The sequence below is a fragment of the Papio anubis genome, chromosome 1 (genome assembly GCF_008728515.1).
Source record: "Papio anubis isolate 15944 chromosome 1, Panubis1.0, whole genome shotgun sequence".
NCBI lineage: Eukaryota > Metazoa > Chordata > Mammalia > Primates > Cercopithecidae > Papio > Papio anubis.
In genome coordinates this window covers 106,672,855-106,689,617 of record NC_044976.1, presented here as the reverse complement: position 1 = coordinate 106,689,617, position 16,763 = coordinate 106,672,855, and the positions used below count along the sequence as shown (strand labels likewise).

The window sequence follows — 16,763 nt, the reverse complement described above, 5'->3', positions numbered from 1 at the left end:
ATATTAAAGTGACTCTATTGGCTTCCCCTCACCCTTTGGACTTTCTTCTTCAAGGCCACTTTCCTGATTTGATGTCCTCTGGGTGGAAGAAAAGGCCACAGTGGTGGTGGGATACATTGGCTGGTTTTATTTTCAGGAAGCTGGTTTTAGAGCCCTCCCTGGGGATGAAGAACCCTCCCCAGCTGGAAGCTGATGCACTTAAAGTCTCAGCAGACAACACACAAGGGCATCAAGTCATTGGCCGAATTCCACGCCTCCAGTGTCAAAACCAAGATCATCAAAGAAATTCTCATTCAGCAAGTGGAGACTGTGGTGTTTTAGATTCCCTGGCCTGTATAGAGAGTGAGGTAATCACATCTATAGCTTGATAGCTGCACTCACTTCTTATTCTCTCTCTGTGACAGCTCGTCTCCTACTGCTTTTCTCTTCCATTTTGTTCTAGCAAGCTGTAACTTCTGTCTGGTACATTTAACTCTGTGTCCCCATGGGCTCCCCACCCTGACAGGCCTTTCTGTCCCCAGCATGTCTCCTCTTTGCTCTCTGAACTCTGCTCTATTCCTTCTTCCTAGTGTCTTGACTGTCCCTCTCTCATGGCTACAGGAGAGCCAGGCCTCATTGTCCTCATCAAGTGCATAGTTTAAGCTGCTGAACACAGGAATATTTGCCTGGAATCACATTCTCTCGGGAAATTTACCTTTCCTCTCTGCATCCCAACTCCATTGCCTCTTTCTGCAGAAATCATTGCTTTAATACATCATTTACACATAGATTTTCCTCTTGAGTCTTCTTTTGAGCAACCCAACTCAGTCAACTCTTAATCATCACTTGTTCTTCTGAATGAGCAGTGTTAAAACTAAGCACAAAGAGCCCCACTTAGGAAATTAAATTAGAACTGGGGTAACAGGCGGGAGTTCCCCACTGGCCTGGAGTCAGGTTTGTCTTCAGCCCAAGATGTGCAGCCTAGTGCCAACGTGGATGGGGTTGCCAGAGTCTCAGTGTTCTCACCTCATGGACTCATTTGAGCTTATGTTAACTGGAGAACATTTATGACATACTAAAGGGACATCACTCCAAAAGTACATGCACAGGGCAGGACTTCAAAACCATCATGAGGTTCATCGTTCCAACCTCTCTCCTTTTTATTCTCATTTCCACTTCTACAAGTCCAGTGAAGGGTCTAAAATGCAAGTCAGATGAATCTTGAGGCCAGAGTATATGAGAGAGCATTTTATGAATTAACTTTGAGAAAAGTGACTCCAGGACCAGCTTAATGCATACACAAGATGACAGACAAAAATCTATCTATAGGACAATCTTTGCTTTGGCCCAGCCCAGTTGATAAGAGAGAGATTGAACTGAAATTGTCAGGGAGAAGGCTACAATACATAGAACCACGGGGAACAAAGCCAATCATGAGAGAAATGGGGAAAGGAAAGCAAATGATGAGAAACTGGGCTGGTCCATTTAATATCTCTAAATCCTGCTTCCATGTAATAAGCACCTGCTGAGGTTTCCATTAAGATGAATGCCTTGAACTCACACCTCGAGATTCTCACTTACATGGCCTGGGGTGTGGTTTGAGCATCTGTAGTTTTAAAATGCTCCCATGTGACTCTAATATGTGGCTAAAGATGACAAGGACCCCTGGCCTACTGTGACCTCAGGTTACCAACATGGAAGTGTCGCATACGTGTGGCTACTCCACAGAAAAGGCTGAGTATCTATCAGCCTTTCATGGGATCTGTATTCTGCTCTCAGTAGTGCTGTTTGTAAAGCATCGAAAAAAATACAACAAGAAAAACAAGAAAATTAATAGATTAGACTTTTAGCATCTGCTTGAAGCACACTTGCTCAATTTTGAATAAAAGATAAGAAATAGTCATTATATTAACACCTAATGTACAGAAATAATACCTCCCACATTACATATACTGGAATTTAGTATTTTCTTTTGCATTTTAAAAGAAAACTTCCAGTTTACATTTCTCCACACCATTTTATAGCCCACTAATGGACTCACCACTGCAATGTGAAAATTTTACTTTTGGTCAATTATTAACCTTCCACGAAATCCCCAAAGAGAACTCATTGGTCTCACTTTTCCTGAAGAGAATACAATAACAAAGTAAGACTGAAATTCTGCAGGAGATTGTGTATGAATACTTCTTCATGCCTCTCTTCACACTGGCATAAAATATTAAAAACAAACCTTTCCCAAAATGTACTTGGGGAAAACAATAAATAGGATGGGAGACTGTAGTAAAACACAAACTAACCCTTTTCTCTTTCTGCTTCAGAGTTTTCTTGGTCTAGATATTGAGAATATTTCTAGAAATGCCTTAAGGTGGAATAAGATGTGGAATCAACTTCAGGGCATTAGGGAAAATAAGCTGGACCATGGTTACAGTCCCCGCTCTCTCTTCACTAACTCCATTTTGAGTCTCTTTTTTTAAATTCCCTTTTTTTCCTGATCCCCTTTGGACAAATACTTATAATTATATATATATTTTATTTTTTTAACCAACCAAAGAAGCGCAGCAACATCATATTTATTTCTAGAACCTTATTCCTGTCCTAGTCAAGGTGACCCAACCGCCTCTCATGACTGTTGAGACCTCCAGATTGGAGCCTTTCCTCTCGCTTTCTCCAATCTTTATTGAAACAGCCTTAGTGGATAGATTCTAATTCTTGGGTTGTCAATAGCAAGTCATGTGCCCTTAGTTCAGTCTTACCCCTGTGGCATCACTACTCCTCTGTTGTAAAAGGTGGACCTGGACGTGTATGTTGTCTGAGGTTCCTGCTGCTTCTCACATCCAGGGTTCTTCCCATGGCCCTCCCGTTCCTCCCTAGAAAACTAGGACATGGAGTTGTAATGGGGTGGATTTCTCTGCAAAAGGTCCTCTCCTTCTGCTCCCCTCTGCTTCTTGGCAGGCAGGATGGATGTTGAGCACATCCTCACGGGGAGGAAAAGCCATCACTCTGCTCCAGACAGAGGGGATCAGGAGGAAAGGGGCTGATGTTCCCCACTGCTGGTTGGGCATAGGTGGGGTCCTTATATCCTGCACCCCAGGCTGACTGGAAGTTCAGGGAAGTTCAGGAATGTTTTCTTCTCACTTGTGGATGGCGCTTCCCCCTTCAGCCAACCCACGGCCCACGCTTCAGCTCATCCTCCTGGCAGGTGATCCTTTTGCCCCTGATATATCACTACTTAGCAACCCCTCCAGACTCAGCCACCAGGAGGACCTGACAAAAATGCTCATTTGATTTTTTCTTTCTCTCCCCTACAGATACCAAATACTGCTGGAAGGATGCAAAGGGTGAAAGGATGTCACAAAAAGTAGCTTTTCCACTTGATGAAAACAACTAAAACAGCAAAGCAAGTTCAAGTCCAAACACAATACTGCAGGGGTCCTTCACTGAGGATTGAATTTTAGACACAGAATACTCTTGATGATTTCAACCCACTATGCTCCTTTGATTTGAGAAGCCACAGTCCATCCCCCTCCAATTGTGATCAATGCCTAGGGAGACCAATGCCCAGATGGACAAACAGCATTCACAGGCCTTAGCCCTGCTCCTCTCAATTCCCATCGTGTAGAGAACAGGAGTCAGGAGCTGCTGGCAGGAGACAGCATGTCAGCCGGGACTCTGCCAGGGCAGAGTATGAACAATGCCGTGTTCTATGTAAATGCTTTAGCCTGAGTTTCATAGGAATTAACCCTCAGACAGCTGCAGGAATATAGAACATTGAACAGGACAACTGACCTGTCTCCTTCAAACAGTCCATGTCACCACCAAGAACACAACAAAAACAAGAAGAGACATTTTGGGCTCAAAAAGAGTAAAACGACTAGGTAGCTTGTGCTTTTTTAGTCATTTTGAACTAAAGCATTTCCCCCTCATCTTTTTGTTGTTGTCATTGATAATTGTTGTTGACATGAAACACTGTAGAGGACAGAGTCTTTAATCTGCTCAATGGTCTACATTCTGAGGATTATCAGGAAAATGTCCTCATGTTCTGGTCCAGCATAAACCTTTGCCAGGAACTCTGCAGAGTCCATGCTGGGAGCTTCCTACCTCAGTCCATCTGCAGGCAGAGAAGGCCCAGTGTGTCCATCCCCATTATTGTGATACTAGGATGGTCACTTGGTAAAGGAGGCGTCTAGGAGCTCTGTCCCTTGTAAAGACATCTTGGTTATAATTAATTTGGAAAGTGGTTTGAAACAGTATCAATATCCTGTATTCGAACGGTCTTCCTCTGAGTATTTTATCATCGATTAATCACCCCTGCCTGTGTCAGTTATTATATTTATGTTTGTACTTTGAAAATTTTCTATCTCAAAATCTTACTTTAGACTTGCTTTTGCTGGCATTCTTCATAAGAAAGAATATTCCCTGCCCAAATTTTAACTTTCATCCAAAATTAATTTTAATTCTTTTTGCTGGCATTCTGTTGTGATGAAGAAGATTCTCTGCCCCAATTTTAACTTGCATCAGAATAATTATAGTCCATCAGTTAAAATGTTAAAGTTTAAATCTCGCCGATTAAAACATTTTTGCTTCTCACTCTGGACTGGATTTGTAATGTTTTAAGCTTTATTATGATTGATTTTGGTGTATAAGAATTTAGATTAATTTAAAAAGTCTTATTTCCCTGTTTATATTCTAAACTCTTCCATGTTTTAGTCTATGTTTACCATACGTGGTAGAATGTATTTACTGTATTTCTATGTTGATGTTGTTTTTGTGTTTGTGTATGTGTGTGTGCTTTTTGTTTTATAGGAAGAGTTGGACAGCTCCCGTTTAACATTGTACTGAAAAGGTTTTCAATTGCCCAGTAGCAGGGCTCTGATGCACCAGGTCTCAGGCCTCATCTGTGTTTCTCCACACTGGCTTTCTGAGGAAGGCTTTACCTGTGTTTTGTCATTAACAGGACTTTGCTGCTGTGCTGGCCTCTGTTTGCCTGGTGTTTCCTCTCCCTCTGCTGTTATGTGGCTCCCAGACCTGGCTAAATAAAATCACCTGGGGTCCCCAGTGCTCCCTAGCCCTGGTTGGGGGCAGGATTATGGGTGGTATTTCTGACTCTGTGTTAATCCCCAGGGCTTTGAAGTGTCTGTGGAGAAATTCAGCTATTATTCTATCCTACTTCTTCAAATGCAGAACTTCAAAAGTATAAAAAAGGAGACAGAATCCTATACTACAACATCCCCATAATCACTGGCCAGCTTCAAGAATTATCATCGAATGGCTGAGCTTTACAAAATGCATTCCTTCCTACTTACCTAGGAAGTGTGTGTGTGTGTGTATACATATGTATATATTAATATATATTTATGTATATGTATATGGTGTGTGTGTGTGTGTGTGCGTATACAGACACTTTGGACATGAGATTCTGGAGGGTGAAATTTCCAAGACAGAAAGGCAGATACCGGTGCATTTTCTCATTAGGCCTTTTACTTCCTCTGGCCTGGGTTGATTACGAGGCCCACTGACTTTTATGGAGGTAATCTGCTTTCACATAGACTGCCTATTCCAGTGTAAGTTAATACGTCATCCAGATCCCCTCCAGCCACACACAGAATAACATAGAACAAATGTCCTGGCACACCCTGTCTGGGTCAATAGGGACAGCCACCAACTTATCACACAAGTTCTCATCATATTAGTGATTCTCATATTTTTCTCCTATTCAGCTATATCTTTTAATCATAATAGTGTCTTGTGTTGACTACACCCTTTAATTTGTAAGCAAAGCTGAATTGATCAGAGCCTTTTGACCATTTTGTTGATGTGGTAACTAAGAATACTTAGCCTAACTCCACAATCATGAGAGTTTTCTCTTATGTTTCTACTGTAATTTCTCTAGTTTTGCAGTTTAAGCATTTAGTTCTGTAATTAATTTTGATTTAATTGTGATGCCAGTATGGAGATTTAAGTGGATTTTTTAAATCTTTGTTTAGTTTTTTCCTTCATATTTTATTTTAAGTTCAGGGGTACATGTGCAGGATGTGCAGGTTTGTTGCATAGGTAAACATGTGCCATGCGGTTTGCTGCACAGATCATCTCATCACCTAGCTATTAAGCACAACATCTATTAGCTACTCTTCCTGATGCTCCCCCTCCCCCCAACCCCCACCCCTCACTTCTGACAGGCCCCAGTGTGTGTTGTTTTCCCATGTGTCTATGTGTTCTCATCATTCAGCTACCACTTATAATTAAGACCATGTGGCGCTTGGTTTTCTGTTCTTGCCTTAGTGTGCTGAGAATCATGGCTTCTAACTTCAACCATGTCCCTGCAAAAGACATGATCTCATTCCTTTTTATGGCTGCAGAGTATTCCATGGTGTATATATACCATATTTTCTTTATTCAGTCTATCATTGATGGTCAATGAAAGTCATAAACCCCAAATATCACAGAAACATAGTGTATCCTAAGGACAAGATACATGAATAAACCTACACCAAGGAACACTGTACTCACATTAATCAAAACCAGTGATGAACAGAAAATCCTAAGAGGAATAAAAGGAGAAAAAGCACATTACATACAGAGGACTAAATGAAATGATGACATTCTATTTCTTATCACAAACATTACAAAGTAGAAGTTTGCAATAGCTTTAAATACAGAAAAAAAAAAACCACAAGCAATCAAAACTGAATATCTGAATAGACTTCTAAAACTAAAGAGATTGAATTAGCAATAAAAAAAAAAACAAAAAAAAAAAAACCACATGCCAAGAAAAGCCTGGGCCCAGATGGGTTCACAGCTAAATCCTACCAAACATCTAAAGGAGAGCTGATATCACTTTTTCACAAACTCTTCCAAAATTAGAGGAGAACACTTCCCAGCTTATTCTATGAGAGCAGTATTACTCCAACACTCCAAGACATCACAAGAAAACTACAAATGAATGTCATCTTTAAATACAGACATAAAATCCTCAAAAAATATTAGGAAACTGAATCCAGTAACATCTGCATAAATTATACATGATGACCAAGTGGGATTTATCCCAGGGATAGAAGGTTAGTTTAACATCTGAAAACCAATTAATGTAGTATCAGTAGAAAATAAACCAAAACTAATGTGATCATCTCAATAGACGTGGGAAATGCATATGACAAAATTCAGTATTCTTTTAACAAACAAGGAATAGAAGGGAACTTCCTCAACCTGATAGAGGACATCTGTCAGAAAGCTTCAGTTAACATCATGTTTAGTGGGACAGACTCAATGCTTTCACCTTGAATTAGGAATAATACAATGATGTCCACTCTCAACATTTCTATTCAATGTTGTACTGCAGATACTAGCCAGGACAATTAGGTAAGAGAATGAAATTTTTTAAAATGGTATCAGATTGGAATGGAAGAAGTTAAACTACGTTTATTTGAGGATGATATGTTCTTACATGAAGAAAACCTCAAGGAGTACATAAATACACTAGAATTAATAGTTCATCAAGAGTTTACTAGAAAATGAGATCCAGTACTTAACAATAGTGTATTTCAGATTTTCAGATTAGGGATACTCAACTTACACACTTAAATCTCTGGACAGTGAAATCATGAGTATTTTTTCCTCCATGATCTCCTATATTTTCATATATGAGTATATGTATTGCCAGATTCATAAATCAGAAGTGAAACTACTGATATCATTTAAATAGCAAAAGAAATTTGTATAGAATATTTAAAGGTTGCTGAGAAAAATCATTCTAATATAATACAGTTAGCAATGTAGTTCTGACACAAGATTAATTGCTTAGACAGCATACAATCAGAATAAACAAGAGTATTTTAATCTATTTTTAAAACTTAGTAATTTTATAAGAGTTGATTTTCTTAGTCACCACTGCTTTCATAAATAACCTTTGGTGAATAGCCTAGGGGAGCACGGTAATATTTCAATGCAAGCAAAATGTTGTTTACAATGCTGTTCATTGATTCATCCTGTCGGGTCGCAAAAGGCTACCAGGAAATTTGTGAAAGATGTTTGGTGGGTAGCAGGAAGTTGTGAGGTTTAACACATACATTTGGCTAAATAAAATTCTGACGGGTGCACATAGTAGCCAGTACTCCAGTTCATGCATGTGCAATCTGGATTACTGTAGCCAAGTCATCATTAGGTTGATAATGATTTAATCAACCAAATAGGTGACCCGGCTGGTGGCTCACACCTGTAATCCCAGCACGTTGGGAAGCCAAGGCGGGTAGATCACTTGAGGACAGGAGTTCGAGACCAGCCTGGCCAAAAAGGTGAAATGCAGTCTCTATTAAAAATACACAAATTAACTGGGTAGGGTGACACATACCTGTAATTCCCACTACTCGGGAGGCTGAGGCACGAGAATCCCTTGAGCCCAGGAGGCGGAGGTTGCAATGAGCCGAGATTGTGCCATCACACTCCAGCCTGGACAACAGAGCAAGATTGTGTCTCAAAATAACAATAATAATAATCCAAATCATTATTTACATTTAGTGATACAAATGAAGAACAATGATCTTCATTTCTCTACTTGTATTTTTGGTAGCACTGTTATTGTTTTTAGACCAATATACATTTTTGTAAATTAAAAAAATAATTGTTTTAGAGTCGGTGTCTCACTCTGTCATCCAGCCTGGAATGCAGAAGTGTGATCATGACTGACTGCAGCCTCAAACTCCTGGGCTGAAGTGATCCTGTCACCTTTGCCTCCTGAGTATGTGGGACTACCAGGTATATGCCACAAAATCTGGCCAACTTATGCTTATGTTTAAACATTTTTTCTTAAGAGAAGACATAATGACCTTTAGTGTAATAGTATATTCTAAACAATTTATGATTAGGATTCTTCGTCCCCAAACACATGTTATAGCTTCCAGTATAATTCTTCCGTCTGCAGAAGAGTGAGGACATAAGGTATCGCTCTCTTCCGCCAATAATAACATTCTTGAGTTCATGTAGTACTTTACAGTGTACTGTGTGGATCTCAGGATTCTTTCAATACTCCTTGCAGGATGGCGGAGCCGGCATTATGAATTTGGTCTTGTACATAAGGAAACTGGAACTTAGAGATTTGCAGTTAATTTGCCTGAAGTTGAAGATGTCTAAGAGAAGGAAATGTGAACTAAGATGATATTCAGAAAGGACAAGGTGGTTGGAACCAGACAAGCATGGATATGAGTCATGATTCTGTTATTTGGGAAAGTCACTCAATCTCACTGATAATCAGTTTTCACATACGAAAAAAAAAGGTTATTAATTCCATCTTTGCTGAAATATTATAAGACTTAAATAAGAATAATACATGTTAAGCATCTAGAATTTAGGATGTTTCTTTGACAGCCATCTCCATTCATTTCTCTTAAATATCTTCATGTTGAGGAGACAGCTGTAGCTGAATATTTTAAGCATGGAAACAAGCATGACCGGGGGATGCAATTATAGACAATTTTAACTGTGATTCCCTGGGTCACCATGAATTTCTCCTGTGGGATAAATTCTTCCCTTGCTCTAGATGAAAGGGCAACTCCTACAACTTATCACTTCCAGTTAATGAAAGGTTCTTCAAAAAAGGAATTCATATGTGAGACCCAGGGTGGTCATCAAAACTTCAACCTCAATTTCAAGCTAAAACTTCTTCTCCCTCTACTCAGGCCAGCTGCAGATCAAAAGCCTGCAGCGGAGAAAGTGGATGTGTTGGCCTTTTTCTTTTTTCTCCTTCTAGGAGTGTTCCTTCTCTGGCTCTCTAACCACACCAGAGTCACAACAGGGTAGAGAGGAGAGGAAGCAGGCAGTCAGCAGGTTCCCACTTGACTCATACAATTGTGAGCTGCACTACGTTCTCTGCCCTGAGAGCTTTTAAAACCCTCTCTTTCTCTTATGGCTCTTTTTTGTGAGTTACGTGGAGACTCCCTACCCCACCGCATTACTATGGATGTCTCATGTAGTTTCTTAGTGGGGATCAGGTTCTCTCCTCCCTGGCTGGTCACTTATGTCTCGTTTTTCAGGTCCTAGACATCTGATGGTGCCTCAACATTTTTTCCCCTGCTGAAATCTGTATTTCTTCCAGAAGATTCTCTTCAGAAAAAAATCCAAGACAACCCCACCATGGCTGTCTTGCACAGTCCACATCTGGTACAGGAGAAAAATTCATATATTCTTTCTTTCAACAAACTGAGTGAGAAACTCACCCAAGGCAGCAGCTTCTCTTTCACTTTATTGTGAGAACTGTTAGCTTACCTTTCTTAATTATTTCGCTGTGTCCTCAAAACCTGTGACAATTGCATCAAGCTTTGTGTCTGTCATGAAGAGGGGATAAGAAATGCAGTGTATACATGCAATAGAATATTATTCCACTTGAAAAAGGAAAGGAATTCTGACGTGTTACAATATGAATGAACCTTGAGGACATTATTCTAAATGAAATATGCCCTTCAGAAAAGGACCAGTACTGTATGATTTACTTATATGAGTACTTAGAGTAGTGAAATTCATAAATAGAGTAGCATGGTGGTTGCCAGGGGCTTCCAGGAGGGAGGAATAAGGAGTTAGTGTTAATGGGTACAAAGTTTCCTATTTGTAAGATGAAGAGATTTAGAGTTTGGTTGCACTAGTGTGAATGTACTTAATGCCACTGAATTGTACACTTAAAAATGGGTAAGATGGTAAATGTTATGTTATGTGCATTTTACCACAATTAAGAAATAAGGCCAGGCATGGTGGCTTATGCCTGTAATCCAGGCAGTTTGGAAAGCCAAGGTGGGAGGAGTCATTGAACCCAGGAGTTAGAGCTCAGATGGGGCAAAATAGTGCAACCCAGTGTTTACCAAAAAAATATTAAAAATTAGCTGAGCATCGTGGTGCACATCTGTAGTCTTGGCTACATGGGAGGATGAGGCGGGAGGATCACTTGAGCCCAGGAGTTTGAGGCTGCAGTGAGCCATGATTATGCCATTGCACTTCAACCTGGGCAACACTGTCTCAATAAAATAAAACAAGAAAAGAAAAGAAAACTAACTTTAACCATCTTATGCCATTTTTGCAGCATAAAATTGCATTATACACTTCAGGCTTAAATAGACGACTGAGTCATGGATAAATCATTCACAGGAATTACAAAAGTCCTGACTCAATATGAACCTTTAATTTTATTATTGTTGGAGGGATGCTGATGTAATCTTTTTTGCAATATAAAATATAATTTTCAAATATAAATGTGTTACATTTCTTTTTTTTTTTTTTTTTTTTGTAATACTGTAGTGCACAGTGAGTGAATATGGACAGAGAATATTTTTTAAAACAAAAATGTGTTACGCTCAGGTTTTAAGTCATAATATTTTTAGCTCTGTATTGTTTGTTGGTGTATTTTAAGGCTCTATAACTGTAGCGATGAATAAAAAAGGAAAGATCCACTTAGTTTTCTTTCCTCTTACCCCCTCAGCCTGCATTCACCTTTCAGCTTTAATAATCTAGTCCAGAGCCATTCTTCAGCTTTCAGTTACAGCACCCTCTGCTGAGCTGTTAGCAACATTACGTTGTGGCCATTTTTCCATTAGTAGGTACCTTTTTTCCAGAAGTAAAATATAATTTTCAAAATAATATTTTGACAATGCACTATAGAGATGAACTCTCTGCAAATCCAATTGCTCTCAAACTATTTGAAACTTATTACAATTATACATTTACAGCCACATTACTGCAAAGAAACAAGTTCATGAGTTTGAAGATACAATCAGACTTTAATGTAAAGGACATTCAGCTTTTGAGTGTATTTAGCAGAAAGACATGAAGGAAAATAACAAAAAGTTCTACTTTAAAAATGAGTAATAGATACTTTAAAATAAGAAATGTGCATTTACAATTCTTCTCTGCAGCGTGTGTTAGCTGTTAAAATGAATGTTAGGGGAACAATTTTTATAGATTCTTAGGTTAATTGTTATTTATATGACCCAAATTTCTTCTAGCTATAAAACTCTTAAGTGTGACCCTTGACTAGATTATATGCTGTAGGAAGACTGAGAATTTTGTTGGTTTTCTTTACTGCTGCATCCCCTATATGAAGATCTGCATATGACACATAGTAGACACTCAATAAATATTTAATAGTTGAAGGAATAAAGTATGTAGGAAGAAATGTCTACACACACCTGCTTTGCACTTTGAAAAGCATAAAAGAAGAGTTTACTATGGAACCACTTGTGATTTGTCCTTTCATTTCCATCTTACTTAGAGCCCTTTTCTTCTTAGAACTTTGATCACCATTGTTACAATATGGTACCTAACTCTTCAGTGTTTGGATCTCTTCTTGTAAAACTTTATACATCTAAAATGATTGGGGGAAGGTAGTTTATATAAAGAGAATTTGTAACTGTACTTCTCTTTAGTAATCCTATGCAAACTTTTATTAATGTAATTTAACGAATTTCCCTGTCCTCTCAAGTGAAGAATGCAGATATTAACAATCAGCCTTTAGTTACCCTTTCTGTTTGTGTTAATATTTATGATTGCCTTGTGTTGTAATGGGGAATTCTGGCTTGGATGTTGGCTCTTCCTCCCTTTACCCACTAGTCTCTTTACTGTCATTGTGCCTGGCTCCAGGCGTTCCTGACCTCTCCCAGCTACCTTGAGGCTTTCCTGCTATGAACCTGCTCTTCTGCTGGGAAGCAATTAAGCTTAAATATGACAAAGAGCCAGACATTAAATAAAATTGAATATGTCTCCAAATAAGGACCAAAAATCAGGGTTTTTCAGTGCACAGTCTCTGTGTGCAGCTGAGAATTCCCGTCTTCATATGAATGAGGTGTTATCCCCATGTATCACCTAACAAATAGAATACACATTTGCTCCTGGCACATGATATCTTCAAATGAAAGCTGGGAAAGTTTGGAGTCTTTATGAACTGTTCTTCCATGAATATATTCTCAAAGTACGTAAACAACACATCAATTATATATTATACATTGCATCTTGCCAGTGCTTATTTGAAATGTCTCCTACACAAATAGGAAGAAATGTGGGTATTAGGGAATTTGGTTTATTCTTCTTTCACCCTTCCTTTACACATTTGGCTAAAATAAGCAGAAGGAAAGGTATTCTAAGAGGTACTTTGAACAAATATAGTGTAATCTTGCCTTGTGATTCTCTCAAAGGGTAAAGGATGGATAATATGCTTTATGCACCCTAGTAGGCAATTCCCTTTTCATAGCGACCTTTGTGGGTATGGAATAATCACTGCTTCTAGTCACCTTTGCAGCCCCTCCTCATGCCAGCTTTCTAAGCCCGCTTCCCCATGATGTTAGCAGCATTGGGGCAGCAACACAGAGTGGAGGGTGCAGGAAGGGAGATTATCTGCTGTAGCGTCATTCGCGACCATGAAACTGAGCAGCAAAGGCGGGCATTTCCCTTCCAGTCTAGCATCACTGTGACCTCTTTAGCTGCTGCTGATCTGATACAGTAGTATAGGTTGGTTTTGTTGGAGTGCACAGAGGCAATTGGCAAGGGAAAATATATCACAGGCAAACCTGGTGCAATCTGAAGTTGAGGAAGGCTTTTTAAAGGGCATTGGGAGTTTGTGTATGTTAGAAAAATTAATTCAACCAAAAATTGCAAGCACACTTTAAGTAATGCCTATATATGTTCGCAGAGATTCCCATCCACGTTTCACACCAAATGTCCCAGCAAAAACTCCTTTGGACCCACATATTACACTTGCTTGTCAGATTTCTTTGGTTTCCTCAGCTCAAAACAACACAGTCATTTTAGTCTTTGTGGACTTTACATATCTGAAAGTTCAGGCTGGTTGTTCTGTAGAATAATATCAGTTTGTTTTCTCTGATGTTTTCCTCATGATTAGGTTCACATTATGTGTTTTGTTGGGATTATCCCAGAAGTGATGTTCTCATGACCAGAATCTTCTTTCCTGTTACTGGTGACATTAAATTTGGTCATTTAAGATTAAGCTAGTATTTGCTAAGCTTCTTCACTATAAATTCTTTATTCCATATATGTGTATATTATTTTGTTGGACAGTTTGACAAGGTAAATATCACACTTCTTATTCCAGCTTATTATTATTCTTACATGTATTCACACTTCTGGATTCAACCCACTGAATGCTAGCAGTTTTTGATGTTTTTGTCGAATTATTGTTGCGCCGCCATTGATCACCAGATGGTGATATCCTAAGTCCATCATTCTGCAGCATTTTATTGGTTGGGATTCAACTTTAGAGAGAAATTCCTTTTATCTCTTTGTATGACATCCATGTGGATTAATGGATTCGGTTACATCTAATGTGATATAATCTGATAACACTATTTATTTTGATGTGCAAATTGTCTTAAGATTTTCCAGGGAGAGCCCCTTCAAGCTGACTCTGTGTCCTTTTGACACTACTCCATTCTTTGAGCACTTACTATCTGGTGAAACAAGATGTTCTGGGCTTATTTTGTGCCTTTGTTGTCCTACTCTGGAATCAGCTATTTCTCCAAGGTCCTATTAGTTTCTTTGGTATTATTTAGAAAGAAAGACCTGGGTACTGGATGCGCTCGTGCTACTAGGCCCCGTTAGTGGACAGAGTTAGAAAATATGTGTATGTAATTGTGTACATACATACATCCACACACATTAGGCACACATATATACACACACATCTGTTTATATTTATATATCTAAAACTATTTAAAACCATGAACTCACACCAATACTACTAAATAGAATCCAACACTATAGGGTTCATTCTAGCTTAACTCTTTTCATATTTGTAACTCACTTCTCTGACTTAGCTCTCATTATCCTCAACATACTTATTTGCTCAGTCCCCTTGTGTATAACCAATCCCTCAGCCTCATTAGGCTGTTGCCCTTCTCAGCGACCTTCCTTTCTGAGGTCTGACTCTGGTTGGGCAGGTTTCCTCATTCGAGCCTGCCTAATGACTTTAATCTGATGAGAAGGAAGGAAGGAGGAACAGAAGGAAGGAAGGAAGAAGGAAGGAAGGAAGGAAAGGGAAGGAAGGAAGGAAGGAAGGAGGGAGGGAAAGGAGTGAAAGAAAGAAGAGAGGAAGTGTGGAAGGGAGAGGGAGGAGGGAGGTGGGGCTTTATATATAAAAAAAAAGTTTAAATATCAATTCAAATTCCAGGATTATTGATTCTTGGAACTACAAAGTATTTTTTAAATTTTGGATAAATCAGTCTTTAGGACATAATTTAAATAAATTCTGAAAATCTAGAAACAGTCTTAATATAGTCTTTTTAAGCATTTCAAAATGCTGGTATGTGTTTTAAGGCGAGTTTGGATTTAACACAACTATTTTGAAATGAAATGTTACATATTTTAGTGATGATGGCTATTTTCCGGTAAGTAAGAGCCATATTTCAATGGTTGAGGTAACATTTATTTTTGGAGGATGGAATGGGATTAGCAAATAGGCGACAAGGGCCGGAATGTGTTTTACCTGGAATTCCCATCTCCTAAATGACAGAAAACCTGATGAAATTTTCAATTAGCTTAATGTGATGTAAGTGAGCCAAACATTAAAATGATTGCTTCCTAGAGATACTAGAATTTTAAAATTTATTGCACAATAAATTATCCTCCAGAGATCTTTTGGGGCAAGATGGCTGAATAGGAACAGCTCTGCTCTGTAGCTCAGCCGAGACCAGCATGGCTGAGGTGATTTCTGAATTATCAGCAAGTACCTGGCTCATCTCACTGGGACTGGTTAGACAGGGGGTGCAGCACAGGGAGGGCTAGCAGAAGCAGGGTGGGGTGTCCTCTGACCCAGGAAGTGCAAGGGGCGGGAGAACCTGGCTGAAGTTTGCAAAGGTTTGCAAGCCAGCTGTTAGTGAGACAGAGTTTGCAGGAGTTCAGGTGTATTTGCAGGAGGGGAGCACAGATGTCTACACGTGTTAGAGTAGGGAATATGACAGTAGTTTACAGAAACATTAAAAGTAACACAAGGGACAACAAATCATTTCCACGAGACGTTACAGAGTGGTGTAAAGAAATGTACCATGTGAAATAAAAAGTGATTGCTAGGGGAGAGAAGGAATTCAACCCCCAAACTAAGTCCTTCCATTGCATGTCAAGTTATTGTCACATTACATCTTTCCGACATGGACTCTCCTTCCTCCCTCTCTCATTTATATGCACCCTTGTGGTGGCACTGGGCTCTCCTGGATAATCTGCCCTTCTCAACATACTTAACACCTCGCCCAAGTCTCTTCTGTCATGTAAAGTAACTTATTCACAGGTCCCAGGGATTAGGATTGGACACCTTTAGGGGAGTTTATTCTGCCTACCACAGCCACTCACCTCAGTGAATATATTTCTGCAAGTCCCTCAGTCAGTATTTTACTTCTGAAATGGCCAGTTGAAAGCAACTTTGTCCAATGAGCAGCTCTGAGTGCCAACGAATCGACTTCAGCTCACTGATGTCTGTGCCCTTAGCCAGTCTCTGAACTCCACTTTCCACAAATTCTAAGTCCAGGCTGCTCAGAGAGACTGAATGATCAGCAGAGCTCTCTCCCTTTAAGAAGAAATAAATTCAGGCTTCTGTTTATTAATGAGAAATTATGAGGTGAGGTCTCTTCATTTGACAAATGCCTAATGTTACATGTATAGAACTACCTAGAAAGAAAACAGAAAGAAGAGAATGCAAGGAAGGGGGAAAATATAAAGAAAGACCATGCAAGTGCCACTTCTGGGGAGAAGAAGAACCTGAGGATCAGTGCCTGTGGGGGCTCTCACAGAGCTGGGAGCTGCTGACATCT

At 39.4% G+C, this 16,763-nt stretch overlaps 1 protein-coding gene across 1 annotated transcript in view; it reads left to right on the top strand.

The window, feature by feature from the left end:
* The window catches only part of LOC101014427 (neuroblastoma breakpoint family member 1-like), a 113,758-nt gene that overhangs the window by 70,885 nt on the left and 26,110 nt on the right, over nucleotides 1-16,763 (top strand). The window contains 3 exon segments of the mRNA XM_031665715.1: nucleotides 139-248; nucleotides 250-281; nucleotides 283-342. Coding sequence (XP_031521575.1) covers nucleotides 139-248; nucleotides 250-281; nucleotides 283-342 — 202 coding nt within the window.